We start from the raw sequence: 15679 nt of genomic DNA on the forward strand, positions 1-15679 counted from the left end.
TGGACCAAAGACCAGGAAATAGCCCCTGGGGTCTGGAGCCAGGAGGAAAAAAGGATAGTTAGATTGTTTTTTATAGTAATTTTCCATTTTCATTTTGATAATACTTGATCATGTTTTTTGTTGATGATGTTTTTTAGTGACCAACCTCTCCCTGTGCTTGATGTTTTGCTTGTTTGTCATACTAATACCATAGGCAGCATTTGGGAGTGTGCATGTGTGAGGGAGCTATGTTTTTAACATCCTTCCCTTAAAAAGAGAGGGTTGGGGAGTCAAAGAGTTCTGTTTCAGTCCAGGGCAACAAAAAGGCTGATCTGCTACCTCTCAGTGCAATGGAAGAAGGTAAATCATCCATCCTCTCTTTTCTCCTGTTTCTTTGGAGGCAACTCCAAGTTATCGGAAATTCAAACTAGGGAAAATGGTAGTGACAGAAGAACCTCAGAAGGCTCTGAGGTTTGGTTCTGATAATAATTAATAATAATAATACCTAACATGTACATACAACTTTTCACCTCAAATTACTTTACATTGCTAAGCATCATAGTCCTCATTTTACAGATGGGAAAACTGAGACACAAAAGTTTTTTTAAATGTCTCATTGTTTTATTGTGCTCCCCCTGCCTGTCTCTTTCCACTTATTGTCTCATCTTATACTATATGTAAATTGTAAGGTCCTTGGGATATGCTTTGTGCAGCACCTAGCATATTGGGGTCCTGGTCCATTACTAGGGTTCCTAGGTGCTACAACAATATCAATAAATAGCAAAACAAACAAGCAAACAAACAAACAAAACCAAGAATATAAGGGCAGAGATTCTCGACATCCAGAGTCCAATATCTGGAGTTGTTAGGGCTGAGCACCTCTGACTATCAGGTCCTAAGTGGCTTGCCCAAGGTTACATAACAGCTCAGTAGGAGAGCAGAAGTAGAACCCAGGTCTCAACTCTCAGGCCAGTGCCTTATCCACTAGACCATGCTGCCATTCGTAAAACCCCTAATAACCACCTTGCAAAGCTTGAATGCTTGGCCATATTTATCTGAAACGTTTAAGATCTTTTTAGCGCTTCCCACTCTCAATTGATGTATAGAACATAACAGCTGGTGACATGAAACCTCCTTAGGTGGCCCTTCATTCTTGTTTTATGAATCAGAATGAACAAGTAGGAAGTTGAATCTGAAAGACAGTAATATTTTAAAATAACCCTCCCCCTTTTCTTAAAGACAGTCTCTAATCAACGCATTTTGAAACAGACGAGCTTACAGAATATCAGAAGAAAGATAAGGTACTATGAAAGTTTTCTCCTATGAGATCTTAAAAAAATGGAAACCAGAGAAACAGATTTGTATGCTTCACAGCTTTAAGATGACCTGCCAGGAAGGAATATCTCCCCCAATGTCACAGCACTGAACACATTGACTGGGTGGCAAGGTTACCATAGGTGGTGGTTTTGGGATTCCCTTCCTCCGAAGAGCTGAGCTTGGTACAGGCCTAGAAAAAGCAAAGGTTTGATCCCCTGGGGCAAATGCTTCATTTCTTTTTTCTCTTTTATCTTCTTTCCTTCCTCATGCTAAACCAGTTCTCTTCACCCCAACCTCCTTCACCATCACTGTCTCTGCTGACCTTGAAAGGTGTTTGTGTTCAGGGAATAGAGAGATGGTGATTATGTCTAGACCCTGAGCAGTTGGCTGGGAGGAAAGCGTCCTGCACCTTCTCTTACACATGTGCAATCAAGAAGAGCTAATCACACCAGCTAGTCCAAAATGTTGAGAGGAAAATGAAAATGGAAAACTAGACATAGGTCACTGAGAGCAGGGAACAACACAGTGGAGCACGTGGGCAATTTCAATTTACAGAAAATGTATTCAGATTTTTAAAGTTTCGTAGGATGATACATTGCATAGAGGCAAGCTACTTAGGAAACTGGACAAACAAAGAAATATCTCCTTTTTAAAATAACTCACTGTTAGAGAAGGGTCTAGTAATTCTTTTAGGCCCCAGTCCAGCAAAGCTGTTAAACACATACACAAGTTTAAGGATGTTCTGCCTCATGGTACAGTATTTAATCGAATTATCAGGTGCCAGTTGCTGTACAAGACCCCTGTCTCATCCGGTACACAGAATAGACAGTGGGTTGCAAGAAGAGAAAAGATGTTCTATTTCTCTTATGAGTAAGACACTGGACTGGGACTCTTATTGCTGGTTTGCCACAGGCTTACTGCATGAAATTAGGCAGAACTACCATAGCACTTATGAACAAGGGGCCCAAATGGAGGTTGCACAGGTAACTTTAATTCTGGCATTTCCTAACTTTGAGTGTTGACTTTTCAACGTTACTGTTCTTTTAATGTAGTTTTTCCTAGGTAATTTATATCTCACTCCGTAGCCCAGTATCTGAGTGCCCAACAAGCCCATTGTGCCACACGAGGGGCAATTCATACCATCAGCCGTTAGTGAATTAGATTCTTAATTCAAACTTCTAATTTTCAGCTTTCCAGAGAAGAATCTGAGGATGAATTACTGCCGTAATCCTGATGGTGAGCCTCGGCCCTGGTGTTTCACTACCAACCCCACGAAACGCTGGGAATTTTGTAACATTCCACGTTGCAGTAAGTGTTACTTATGGAGATTGTGGAACCCAAGTTAACTATCACTGTAGGCAGTTGCAACAGGTAGTCCCTAGAACCAAAATGTAGGGAAAAGTTGGGGATGAGGTTGGAGGGTGGAATCCGTGAACAAATATCCCAAGGAGAGCCTTCTGTTCCAGGGAAGGTGCATCATTAATAGAATCATTTACTAAGTTCCAATCATTTAAACCTGTGTAAGTGCATTGAGAGTGATGGGGCTGCACAGGTTTTATTGAGTACATAATTTGCACAGTTGTCTCTGAAACTCAAATTTACCCTGAAGAAATGTTATTGCTGATGATAGCACTAGAGGGAAATAACTCATATTGACTCTCAGGCTTCAACTTCACTAGGGAAAAAAGGTGTTTTTCTTTAAACTCAAGTTAACTAACAGAAGGTAAAATCCTAGTGAGTCAAGGAAGTATGTAGTTTTCACAAGTGTTTGCAGGTCAAGGAAACTGTGGGGAAGCCTAAGATTTACCTTGGCCTGTTAACTCATGTGAAAACTACAAACTGTGTTGTCATCACTAGGATTTTATCCTATGTTAGCTAACTCAAGTTAAGAACACATTTTTTTTCCTAGTGAAGACAAAACCTCTGAGCTCAGGGCTAGCAGTTAAAAAAATCCATTAAACTGAACACATTTGACATGCAAATCACAAAGACAATAAATATGGTGCACCACGATGCCATTTTTAGACCAGAATTACACTTTGAGGATCAGGCTTATATTTATGTTACCAGTCCTAGTCTTCTCAAGTATATGCTTTTCTCACTGCTTTATGAAGAATCATGTATTTGCTGGATAGAGATCAATTAAAACACCTATTTATTGATGGAGGGTGAATATTTGACAGGTTTCTCTAAAGTAAGAAATGGGTTGAGAAACTGTAAGATCACTGATACAGAGTTTAGAATTTTAACTAGTTTTATGGAACATGTTGACCTTTTAGAATCTTTTATTTTCCCATCAGGAAATTATATGTACAGTCAAAATGCATTTTCATTTTCATCTTGAAGTTAAAAAGACCAAATAAATAAATGTGGACTCACAACACAATGGTATCTCCTTTATGCCTTTCTGCTGAACCAGTGCTCTGGTTCTCCTTGGAATACTTGTGGGCTGTGGCTAATAGACACCTGCCTTTCTTAATGCTTATTGCATAAGTACCTGAGTAGTTCTAACCTTCTTCCTTTCTTCAGCATTCTCTTTCTGCTGCTAGACCATCTCAGGCTCCTTGTTCTAAGACTTGCTCTTCCCATTAGATCTTCCCCCTTCAGATTTCTATTTTAGCTCCAAAGGCCCCATTCCCTGCTGTGATGCTTCTCTTTACAACGTCTCATATGGCCTCATCCTCACTACCTCCTGTCCTGACAACCTCTACTCTTCCATCCTACCTCTCAGACTCAGCTAGCCATCCTCCCTCAGCTCACTTTTCTCACCTCCATTGTGGTGAGACAGCTAGGCTGGAGGAAAGGATGGATGGTTTAAATGTGGTCATGTTGTTGCCAGATGTTTCAGAGGGTTCGGCATAGGATAGAATTCACTGTTTGGAAAGTTTAATTCCTTTTGAAAATTTTGTGGCAACTTAGAATCTAAGTGAGAAGAGTCAAGGAGGAGTATCTGTATGTTTTCTCTGTGCTTTGGCTTATGTCTTGCCATAGCCTTCGGAAACCTCACCAGTATAGAAACAAAAAAGTGCATGTTCCACATTATGCAAAGTTAAGCTGAGTTATGCAAAGTTAAGCTTACATATCTTGAAGGCATTGTTTATATTCATTTCCTTTTCTGGTATAGCTACACCACCACCACTTTCTGGCCCAGGACGTCAGTGCCTTTCAGGAAATGGAGAGGATTATCGAGGCAAGATAGGTGTCACTGTGTCAGGAAACACTTGTCAACGTTGGAGTGCTCAGTTTCCCCACAAACATGGCAGGACTCCGGAGAGCTATCCCTGCAAGTATGTAAAATCTCTTCATTATTTGGTGCCTGCTGGAAGTACCAAGGAACACAGTTATTTCATGATGATGTAGACATAATATTAAGGTTGGCACAATTTTTCTCCAACTATATTGCTAAGTTCTCCTTTCTCCATATTATTTCATCTGTCTCATTATTCTTCTTTGATTTCTTCACTTGATCCTGCTCTGATTTTTCCCATGTTCCTCCTCTTCATCTCATTCTCATGTACTTGCATCTTCCTCTCCAGCATTCGTGCTCTTCCTATTCTTCCTTTCCCCACTCGCATCTATATTTTACTGTGTTCCATACCCAGGTGCTTGCATGTAGAATAAGAGTGTTAGAAAAGTTTTTTCCCAGTGATGATACTGTTCCACAACGTGCTTTATCTGCACTACTCTTGGTGTCCTGTCACAAGTGAAGGAAGTACAAGTGTGATCCATTGGTGAACATGTGTTACAGATTCTCCTCTGTGCTGATCTGCAGAGGATATGAGTTGTTACAGCCTCCAGTTATAGAGCCTTGGCTCTTAAGCTCCATCTGTAGCAGCACATGCTTTAAGTTTCCAGTTCAATGTGATTACTGCTATCTTGGCCAATATATCAGGGACCTCCAGAGCTAAAAGCATGAGCTGCTACAGTTTGAGCTGAAGAGTCAAGGCTGTAAAACTAGGGTTTGTAACAACTCATATACTCTGTGGATCAACATAGAGGGGAACCTGTAATAGTCACTTGGGGTTACATAAGCATCAGAAATGCTGCTCATAGTCTTAGCATGTGGACCTCTCTTATCTAGAATGCTGTCCAGACTCACAACAATAATGCATTACAGTAATTTGCCTTATTATGGATAAATGTAATTACTGAGCAACATTTTGCTGCAGTAGTGACTCACCAATAAATACAATCCTAAACAGGTGAGGAAACATTTCCCCACCCCCTTGTTCTTGGCCATTAACATTTTTCCATGCAAAGCTAATTTTCACATAGTGCTTTTGCTTCAGGGCTTTAGAAGAAAACTATTGTAGAAACCCTGATGGTGAGATCAAGCCATGGTGTTATACCATCAACAGCACAACACGATGGGAATACTGTAAGATACCCAGCTGTGATGAGACAGAAGCAGTAAACACTGGTAAGGAGAGTGAATGAACCTGTGATATGGAAGTTGAAGGAACAGTGGGAGACAGTCTTTTTTTTTGCACCAATTGGAAATAAATTATTGTTTATTCATATTATTAATTTGTTGATCTGAACACTCTGCAGACCACATCTGAACATTAGTGGAAGGTTGAACCTGTTGAGGGTTGGATTTAAGGCTGGTGGGAAAGTGCAGTGTGAGGAAAAAAGATTTTAGATCATATTGTTCTGCTGACTGCCTCGGCTTTGGAAAAGTTACCAAGCAGTGGGCTTAGGGAGTTTCATTTTTCCTTTTGAACTTAGTATCTTTTCTAACATCAGAAAAGATTTAAGAAGTGTGGAAAAAGTTAAAAACAGGATAAAAAGAAAAACAAAATCCTAGAAAGCATTAATCGATTGCATTCAATGGCAAGGAAGAAAAAAAATGTAGATAAAGCAGAAAAACAATAATAATTAAAAATTCAATAAATATTCAATTTTTGAAAACTGAAATGAAAATTTCCTTTTGTTTTAAAATTTCTCATTGCAATTGTTTTAAAAATGGTTTAAATAATTTTTAACAGAGAAATGTCATTGTTTTGGACAAAACTCCATTTTTTTGGTAAGAAAATTTTTGGCTCAAATGATACAAGTACAGTACGATCCCAGTTACCCAAATTGCTTGGCACCATTAAGTATGTTTACATACATCAGATGTGTGTCCATTGATAACAAATCAATAGAAGCTGCAATAATGTAAGAGAAAACATCAGCCTCCAAACTCCAACCCCTGAAAAATGCAACCAAACACTTTCACTTGTTACATAACCTAACTAACAACCCCAACCTACTTCAGTACAAACAAAGGGAAATCACCCAAGGCAAGGTCAATCCAATCACTAGAAGTATATCTGATATAAAACCACAACTTTGGATCTACATTCTGAACTTTGTGATTCTCTAATCCAAGTAGGACCATAAACACAAAATTGAAATTGAGATTACATCTAAGGAACAGCATCTGACTCATGAAGGTAGCTCATTAAAATCTTCCATACATCCTCAGAAATGCCCCTTCTGAATGAGATCTTGTCATAAGGTATCTGTGACAGGCAGGCTAATCGCTCTGACTTGTTTGTTTATTGTTTTTATTTGTTTATTTTCATTTTTCTGTGCTCATTTATCAAAGTAAAATTCACTTTTCAAGCACTGTTTTTTATTGTTCATTACAGATGCACTTGTGATTCAACAGAATCCAGTCATTGAGGATTGCTTTCAAGGCACTGGCCTGACTTACCGTGGCACAACTTCGTTGACTATCTCAGGAAAGAAATGCCAAGCATGGAGATCAATGTCTCCGCATAAACACACAAAAACCCCAGCGGAATATCCAAATGCGTATGTTTACTTCAACCACTATCACAAAATCAGCATAAGCATTGTCCAGAAATCTATTAATTGTTCCATCCACTTAAAGGGACACAATCAAGTTAAAATTCACACTGCAAACAAATTTCTTTACCAATTTACTAAAAGTGCCTTGAGAGAGAGAATTTTAAAATCCAATTCAATTGTTGCTATTTTAGCTCTTTGTTTAACTGTTTTAGTTTCGCCCACTTGGACAATGAAAATCAGCTAAGCCAGCTTCGTTTTCAGGATCTTAAAACTGCAATGGTTTCAAAAACTGTAAGAGGATGCATTTCATTTAAAATAACATCTTTCATTATTATTTTTTAAAACACTGAAACATTTATATTGGTCGAAAATTTTAAAAAAGCTTGTTTTCACAACATTTAAATTCTGGGCTAAAAGTAAGTATAGTGTCTTTTTAAATTGCCCTTAAAGAAATTAAGAGTTGTCATAAATATTACAAGAATCAGACTTATGGCCAAATTCTGCCATCAGATCCACACTGTAGGTCACAGAAATATGCACTGTGTTATGTATTTAAGAATCTGACAGGGACAGAACACAGGGAGAATCTAAGAAAATGGAAATTATTTATGGACACAAATAGTGTTGCAATACAGACTGGTCAGGAATATGTATAGTATTTAGTATTGCTAAGTTATATGTATTTTGTGACTACTGTAGTCATAATTAGGAGATGGGGGTTGGGAACATTATATATAGTGCTTAACCCCCCCGACAGTTAAGAAGTTTTTCCTAATGTTCAACTTAAATCTCCCTTGCTACAATTTAAGCCCACTGCTTCTTGTCCTATCCTCAGCAGTTAAGAAGAACAATGTATTGCCCTCTTCCTTGCAACAGCCTTTTATGTGCTTGAAAACTGTTATCATGTCCCCTCTCAGTCTTCTTGTCTCCAGACTAAACAAACCTAGTTTTTTCAATCTTCCCTCATAGGTCATGTTTTCTAGACCTTTAATAATTTGTGTTGCTCTTCTCTGGACTTTCTCCAATTTGTCCACATCTTTCCTGAAATGTGGTGCCCAGAATTGGACACACTACTCCAACTGAGGTCTAATGAATGTGGAGTAGAGCAGAACAATTACTTCTAGTGTCTTGCTTATAACACTCCTGCTAATACATCCCAGAATGATGTTTGCTTTTTTTTTTTTTTTGCAACAGCGTTACACTGTTGACTCATATTTAGCTTGTTATCCACTATAGCCCCCAGATCCCTTTCCGCAGTACTCCTTCCTAGGCAGTCATTTCCTATTTCATATATGTGCAACTGATTGTTCCTTCCTAAGTGGAGTGCATTGCATTTGTTCGTATTGAATTTCATCCTATTTGCCTCAGATCATTTCTCCAGTTTGTCCAGATTATTTTGAATTTTAATCCTGTCTTCCAAAGCACTTGCAGCCCCTCCCAGCTTGGTATTGTCCACAAATGTTATAAGTGTAGTGGTTTCTGTGCCATTATCTAAATTACTGATAAAGATATTGAAAGGAACTGGATCCAGAACTGGTTCCTGTGGGACCCCACTTGATATGCCCTTCCAACTTGATTGTGAACCACTGATAACTTCTCTCTGGGAACAGTTATATATTATATTAGCCTTTTTTATAACTACATCATATTGTCTCATATTCAATTTGTGATCCACTATCACCCTCAAACCTTTTCAGCAGTACTACCTCCTAGCCAGTTATTCCCCATTTTGTAGTTGTGCATTTTTCCTTCCTAAATGAAGTATTTTGCACTTGTGTTTATTGAATTTCATCTTGTTGATTTCAGACAAATTCTCTAATTTGTCAAGGTCATTTTGAATTCTAATCCTGTCCTTCAAAGTGCTTGTAAAACCCACCCAGTTTAGTGCTGTCTGCAGATTTTATAAGCATATTCTCCACTCCATTATCCAAGTCATTAATGAAAATATTGTGTAGTACCAGACCCAGGACTGATCCCCAGGACCCCACTAGATATGCTCTCACAGTTTAATAGCAAACCGTTGAGTAGCAAACCTACTCATTAAGTAAAGTCTCTCAATCAGTTGTGCACCCATCTTATAATAATTTTATTTAGACCTCATTTCCCTAATTTTCTTATGAGAATATCCTATGGGACTGTGTCAAAAGACTTATTAAAATCATACATCACATCTACTGCACCCCGCCCACATCCACTAGGTCAGTAACCCTGTCAAAGAAGGTAATTAGTTTGGTTTGACCTGATTTGTTCTTGATAAATCCATGTTGACTGTTCTTTATAACCCTATTATCTGCTAGATGTTGACAAACTGATTGTTTAATAATTTTTCCAGTACCTTTCTAGGTATCAAAGTTAGACTGACTGATCAATAATATCCTATGTACACTTTGTTCCTCTTTTCAAAAATAGGTACTATGTTTGCCCCTCTCCAATCGTCTGGGACCTCACACATCTTCCAGGAGTTCTCGAAGATAATTGCTAATGGTTCCAAGATTGCTTCAGCTAGCTGTTGAAGTACACTAGAATGAATTTCATCAGGCCTTGCTGACTTGAATACATCTAACTTATTTATATAGTCTTTAGACTGTTCTTTCCCAATTTTGGCTTGCTCCTTGTTGTTAATATTAATTGTGTTGTGTAGCAGGTCACCATTAATCTTTTTAGTGAAGCCTGAAGCAAAATCAACATTAAGTACTTCAGCTTTCTTGATGTCATCAGTTATTAGCTTTTCTTTCCCACTAGGTAGTGCACCTACACTTCCCTTAATCTTTCTCCTGTTCCTAATGTATTTAGAGAACCTCTTCTTATTGCCTTTTATGTCCCTTGCTAGATATAACTCATTTGGTGCCATAGCCTGTGTGATTTTTGTCCATACACGCTTATGCTATTCTTTGTACTCCTCCTTAGAAATTTGGTCATGTTTCCACTTTTTCTAGGATTCCTTTTTGATTTTTCAGATCATTAAAGAGCTCCTGATGGAGTCATATTGGCCTCTTGCTATTCTTCCTGTCTTTCTTTTTCATCAAGATAGTTTGCTGCTTTGCCTTTAATATTGTCTTCTTGAGAAACTGCCAGCTCTCCTGAACTCCTTTTTCCTTTAGATTTTCTTCCCTGGGACATTGCCTACCAGTTCTCGGAGTTCACTGAAGTTTGCTTTTTTTAAAGTCCATGTTTGCTTTTTTTTAAAGTCTAGCTATGGGAATAAAGGGAAACAAGAAGACTTTTTATCAATACATTAGAAGCAAGAGGAAGACTAAGGACAGGGTAGGCCCACTGCTCAATGAGGAGGGGGTAACAGTAACGGGAGACTTGGAAATGGCAGAGATGCTTAATGACTTCTTTGTTTCGGTCTTCACTGAGAAGTCTGAAGGAATGTCTAGTATAGTGAATGCTTACGGGAAGAGGGTAGGTTTAGAAGAGAAAATAAGGAAAGAGCAAGTAAAAAATTACTTAGAAAAGTTAGATGCCTGCAAGTCACCAGGGCCTGATGAAATGCATCCTAGAATACTCAAGGAGTTAATGGAAGAGGTATCTGAGCCTCTAGCTATTATCTTTGGGAAATCATGGGAGACGGGGGAGATTCCAGAAGACTGGAAGGGGGCAAATATAGTGCCCATCTATAAAAAGGGAAATAAAAACAACCCAGGAAACTACAGACCAGTTAGTTTAACTTCTGTGCCAGGGAAGATAATGGAGCAGGTAATCAAAGAAATCATCTGCAAACACTTGGAAGGTGGTAAGGTGATAGGGAATAGCCAGCACGGATTTGTAAAGAACAAATCTTGTCAAACTAATCTGATAGCGTTCTTTGATAGGATAACGAGCCTTGTGGATAAGGGAGAAGCGGTGGATGTGATATACCTAGACTTTAGTAAGGCATTTGATACAGTCTCGCATGATATTCTTATAGATAAGCTAGGAAAGTACAATTTAGATGGGGCTACTATAAGGTGGGTGCATAACTGGCTGGATAACCGTACTCAGAGAGTAGTTGTTAATGGCTCCCAATCCTGCTGGAAAGGTATAACAAGTGGGGTTCCGCAGGGGTCTGTTTTGGGACCGGTTCTGTTCAATATTTTCATCAACGATTTAGATGTTGGCATAGAAAGTACGCTTATTAAGTTTGCGGACGATACCAAACTGGGAGGGATTGCAACTGCTTTGGAGGACAAGGTCAAAATTCAAAATGATCTGGACAAGTTGGAGAAATGGTCTGAGGTAAACAGGATGAAGTTCAATAAAGATAAATGCAAAGTGCTCCACTTAGGAAGGAACAATCAGTTTCACACATACAGAATGGGAAGAGACTGTCTAGGAAGGAGTATGGCAGAAAGAGATCTAGGGGTCATAGTGGACCACAAGCTTAATATGAGTCAACAGTGTGATACTGTTGCAAAAAAAGCAAACATGATTCTGGGATGCATTAACAGGTGTGTTGTAAACAAGACACGAGAAGTCATTCTTCCGCTTTACTCTGCACTGGTTAGGCCTCAACTGGAGTATTGTGTCCAGTTCTGGGCACCACAATTCAAGAAAGACGTGGAGAAATTGGAGAGGGTCCAGAGAAGAGCAACAAGAATGATTAAAGGTCTTGAGAACATGACCTATGAAGGAAGGCTGAAGGAATTGGGTTTGTTTAGTTTGGAAAAGAGAAGACTGAGAGGGGACATGATAGCAGTTTTCAGGTATCTAAAAGGGTGTCATCAGGAGGAGGGAGAAAACTGGTTCACCTTAGCCTCCAGTGATAGAACAAGAAGCAATGGGCTTAAACTGGAGCAAGGGAGATTTAGGTTGGACATTAGGAAAAAGTTCCTAACTGTCAGGGTAGTTAAACACTGGAATAGATTGCCTAGAGAAGTTGTGGAATCTCCATGTCTGGAGATATTTAAGAGTAGGTTAGATAAATGTCTATTAGGGATGGTCTAGACAGTATTTGGTCCTGCCATGAGGGCAGGGGACTGGACTCGATGACCTCTCGAGGTCCCTTCCAGTCCTAGAGTCTATGAGTCTATGAGTCTATGTTCTTATTCTGCTTCTCTCGCTCCTTCCCTTCTTTATAATAATCATGAAATCTATCGCTTCTTGATCACTTACACCCAAGTTGCCTTCTGCCTTCAGATTCACTATTAATTTATCCCTGTTGGTCAGAATCAAATCTAAAATGGCTGTTCTCATGGGTACTTCCTCAACTTTCTGAAATAAAAGGTTGTCCCTGATACATTTCAAGAACTTACTGAAAATCTAGTATTCCAATAGATGCCTGCATAATTAAAGTCCCTCATTACTACCAGTTCTTGTGTTTTGGAAATTCTGTTTTTTGTTCCAGAAATGCCTCCTCCTCTTCCTGATTCAGTAGACTGTAGTAGACCTCTACCATGACATCACCCTTATGTTTCCTCTTTTATTTTTACCCAGAGACTTTCCATTGGTCTGGCTCTTACTTCCATCTGGACCCCAGAACAAGTGTATATATTATGGATGTATAATGCAACCCCTCCTCCCTTTTTATTTTGGCTTCTCTTCTTGAACAAGCTATACCACTCTGTACAAATATTCCAGTCATGAGACTTGTGCCACAAAATCTCTGTTGCCAATTAAGTCATAATTTACTTTATGTACTAACGCTTCAGTTGTTCTGTTCATTCCCCATACTCCTTGCATTTGTGTATAGGTATCTAAAATATGCCAGTCTGTGTAATGCATAGTAAATAACTAACTAGGAAACCCATCTTGGATTGATAAATCAGAATGAAGGTTGGTGAGATCAAGGTAAATAGCTATTCACTGGCCTTCTTAACACTCACTTCTGCCTTCTTTAGTCTGTCCAAAATAAAGAAGCTTAAATAATCCTGTCACAGCTCTCTAACCATGTTACTGTCTTCTCAAGTCCTTTCATGGAGTTCCTCTCTCTTTCAATGGAAGTTGAAACCCTGCTTACATGTCATTTTATCTATTCCACCCCATCTTGTCATCTGCACTTTGACCAACTGGTTGCTCCTTTTGCTTCCTCCTCCTCCAAGTCTGGCCTCTGGTGCCATTTTTCATGCTACTACCTGTGCCTGGAAATACATCCTTTTCTTCAGTGCGCCACCCATCTCTCTTCTCCTCTTTCAAATACCTACTCAATATCCACTTCTGTGGCCTTACTTTCCTCAGTGTCCTCCATTCCTGTGCTATCTGCTTCTCTTCTCTTGCTGCACCTCAGTCACTGATTAAATATACCAGAATTTATATGACTAGCAAACTACATATTATATGTCCCACATTGTTCTCATCTAACCCTCATCCATTTTGTCCTCCTTCATATTCTTTTAAGTGTCTGTATTTTATGCCCCAACACTGCACACGCTTATGCATGGGAGATGTCCCAATAAATTCAGTGTGACTATTCTTACACAAAGTTATTCACATGCAAAAGTGTTTGCTGGGCCTTAGACCATAAGAACTTAGAGGGAAGGACCTGGTATTTTCTTAAGTTTTATTTTAAAAAATTCTTCATTTTGATTTCTAAAGGCAACCTCCCCCTTCCCCCCCACCAAAAGTTCTGGATCTGTTTGAATATTTATTAATACATAGTTCCTAAGGCACTACTTGAATTGCAGGATGATTGTCAAAAAATTGTGGCTGAGTTGCAGGCAAGCCATGGAAAATTGCAGAAAAGTAATAATGGACCTTATTATTTGTGGTAATAAAGTCCATTCTTTCTTTTCTGTGATTTTTCCACTGTCAGCCACCCAGAGCTGAGAGCAGAGGTCCAGGGCAGAGAGTGGTGTGCGGCAGCCAAGGCTCTTGTCAGCTCCATGCATGGTGGGGCTCCTGCTGTTAAAATTATGTTGGAAGTCTAATATTATGGAATCCACAATTTTCACAATATCGCCAGTTAATAATTGCATACTGTTCTACTATTGTATACATTTGCCTTTTTTAAAAATAATATTATGACACCAGTCATTATTCAGCAAAACATGATATTGGCACAGCTTTTGGCTAAAATTCTGCAAATATTGTTTTATGTTTCCTCATGTGTAAAAAAAGGATCATGTTACCAGTTATGATGTCAATATGAACTTCAGCCCTCTGCTGATATAATAGCCATAAAGGATTTGTTCTTGCCACATGATGGCAATAGAATTTCTGCTATATATGTTAAATAAATATATTGTGACAAAATGGCCAATGTTGATATGGTGGGTCCTGCACTTTTCTTGGCAGGGGGCTAAGATGTCACCCTTTGCCCCTGCTCTTGGGGTACCAAGGGCCCTGTTAGTGGCCCAGGAAGGTGGCAGTGGAAGGAAGCAGAGGAGGGACCCAGGTTTGCTCCTCACTCTGAGCCCCAGCCGCTCTCAACCCCTGCATGTTTCTTACCCTCTTCCCCTTGGGTAGGGTTACCCTCAGTCCTTGTCCCTGAAGCAGGGTCTCCCTTCCTCCAGTTCTCTGGTCTTTCAAGTCTCAGCAACACACCTCCAAACTCCAGTCCTCTCTCCTTCCTCACACCCCCTGACTGCCTGAAGCAGGGGGGTTTATTAGGTTCCTGACAGGGCCTTAATTGACTACCAGTGCTCCAATTAACCTGTAGTAACCCTCCCTAGTCTACAGGGAACGATGCCTTAATTAGCCTAGGGCTTATATATTTCCCTTCTGCTACTCTTCTACCTCTCCCTGGTCCTGCTGTATCACAATATACAATTTCTTTAGTGCCAGCATGCGTAATTTGTTTTTGTAGGAGGTTCCTGTAAACCCTTTCAGTGCCTTAGCATGAATAAGAACACACTGTATTTACATTTGTAGGGACTTGAGGCAGAACTATTGCAGAAACCCAGATGGTGATAGAGCCCCGTGGTGTTATACCATTGATCCCAGTGTGAGATGGGAATACTGCAATCTGAGGCGGTGTAGCAATACACAAATAAATTTACCGAAGCCCCCTCGTCCAACTATGGTATCAACCCTTCGTACAACGACAGCCACCCAAACAGGTAACCAGCAAAATATAATCATTATGTCAAAGTCTTATAGCATTTAATATGGCTTCCATCCATCAAAATGCTTAAGTACGTATTTAACCTTAAGCATGTGAGCAGTCCCATTGAAGCCAAGCCTTAACAACTTGCACCATCAAGTCCGTATGCATTAGTGCTTCAGATACATGCCTGAGGCCCTGACTTCTAGAGTCATGTGAGGTCAGATGTATCTAACCTTTCCTTTCAAAAATATTCTAACACTCAGGGCTGCCAGAAAAAGCTTCAAGATGTGGCCCCAGTGTAAGTGATGCATGATGTCTGCGTATGTTTTCAGAGAGCCTGAAACTGGAGCTCAGAGAAGTGTGAACTGCCTCATTCATCTTCATTAATTATTAACTCTGAAACTCTCCTGAGAGTGCCCTGGTGACACCAACCAAGCAAGGAACTGGTGTAATGGGAGCTTTTTCAATTGTGTTTTCCTAATTCAATTGTAGAAGATATTTGGCCTGATATTTTATGAAATAAAATTGGAATTTCATAAAATTGCTCTAAATTCACACATTTTGTGAATTCCCAACACACATTTTGACAAAAAACAAACAACATTTTCATTATCAGTATTT

General features: G+C 39.4%; 1 protein-coding gene across 1 annotated transcript in view; it reads left to right on the top strand.

Moving 5' to 3' along the window:
* Positions 1-15679, top strand: part of LOC127048940 (plasminogen-like) — a 63474-nt gene that overhangs the window by 22636 nt on the left and 25159 nt on the right. Inside the window, exons 7-11 of the mRNA XM_050949066.1 lie at positions 2486-2604; positions 4421-4583; positions 5586-5716; positions 6933-7098; positions 14884-15069. Of these exons, the coding sequence (XP_050805023.1) occupies positions 2486-2604; positions 4421-4583; positions 5586-5716; positions 6933-7098; positions 14884-15069 (765 nt within the window). The remainder of the gene's footprint in view (positions 1-2485; positions 2605-4420; positions 4584-5585; positions 5717-6932; positions 7099-14883; positions 15070-15679) is intronic.

This window comes from Gopherus flavomarginatus, chromosome 4 (genome assembly GCF_025201925.1).
Source record: "Gopherus flavomarginatus isolate rGopFla2 chromosome 4, rGopFla2.mat.asm, whole genome shotgun sequence".
NCBI lineage: Eukaryota > Metazoa > Chordata > Testudines > Testudinidae > Gopherus > Gopherus flavomarginatus.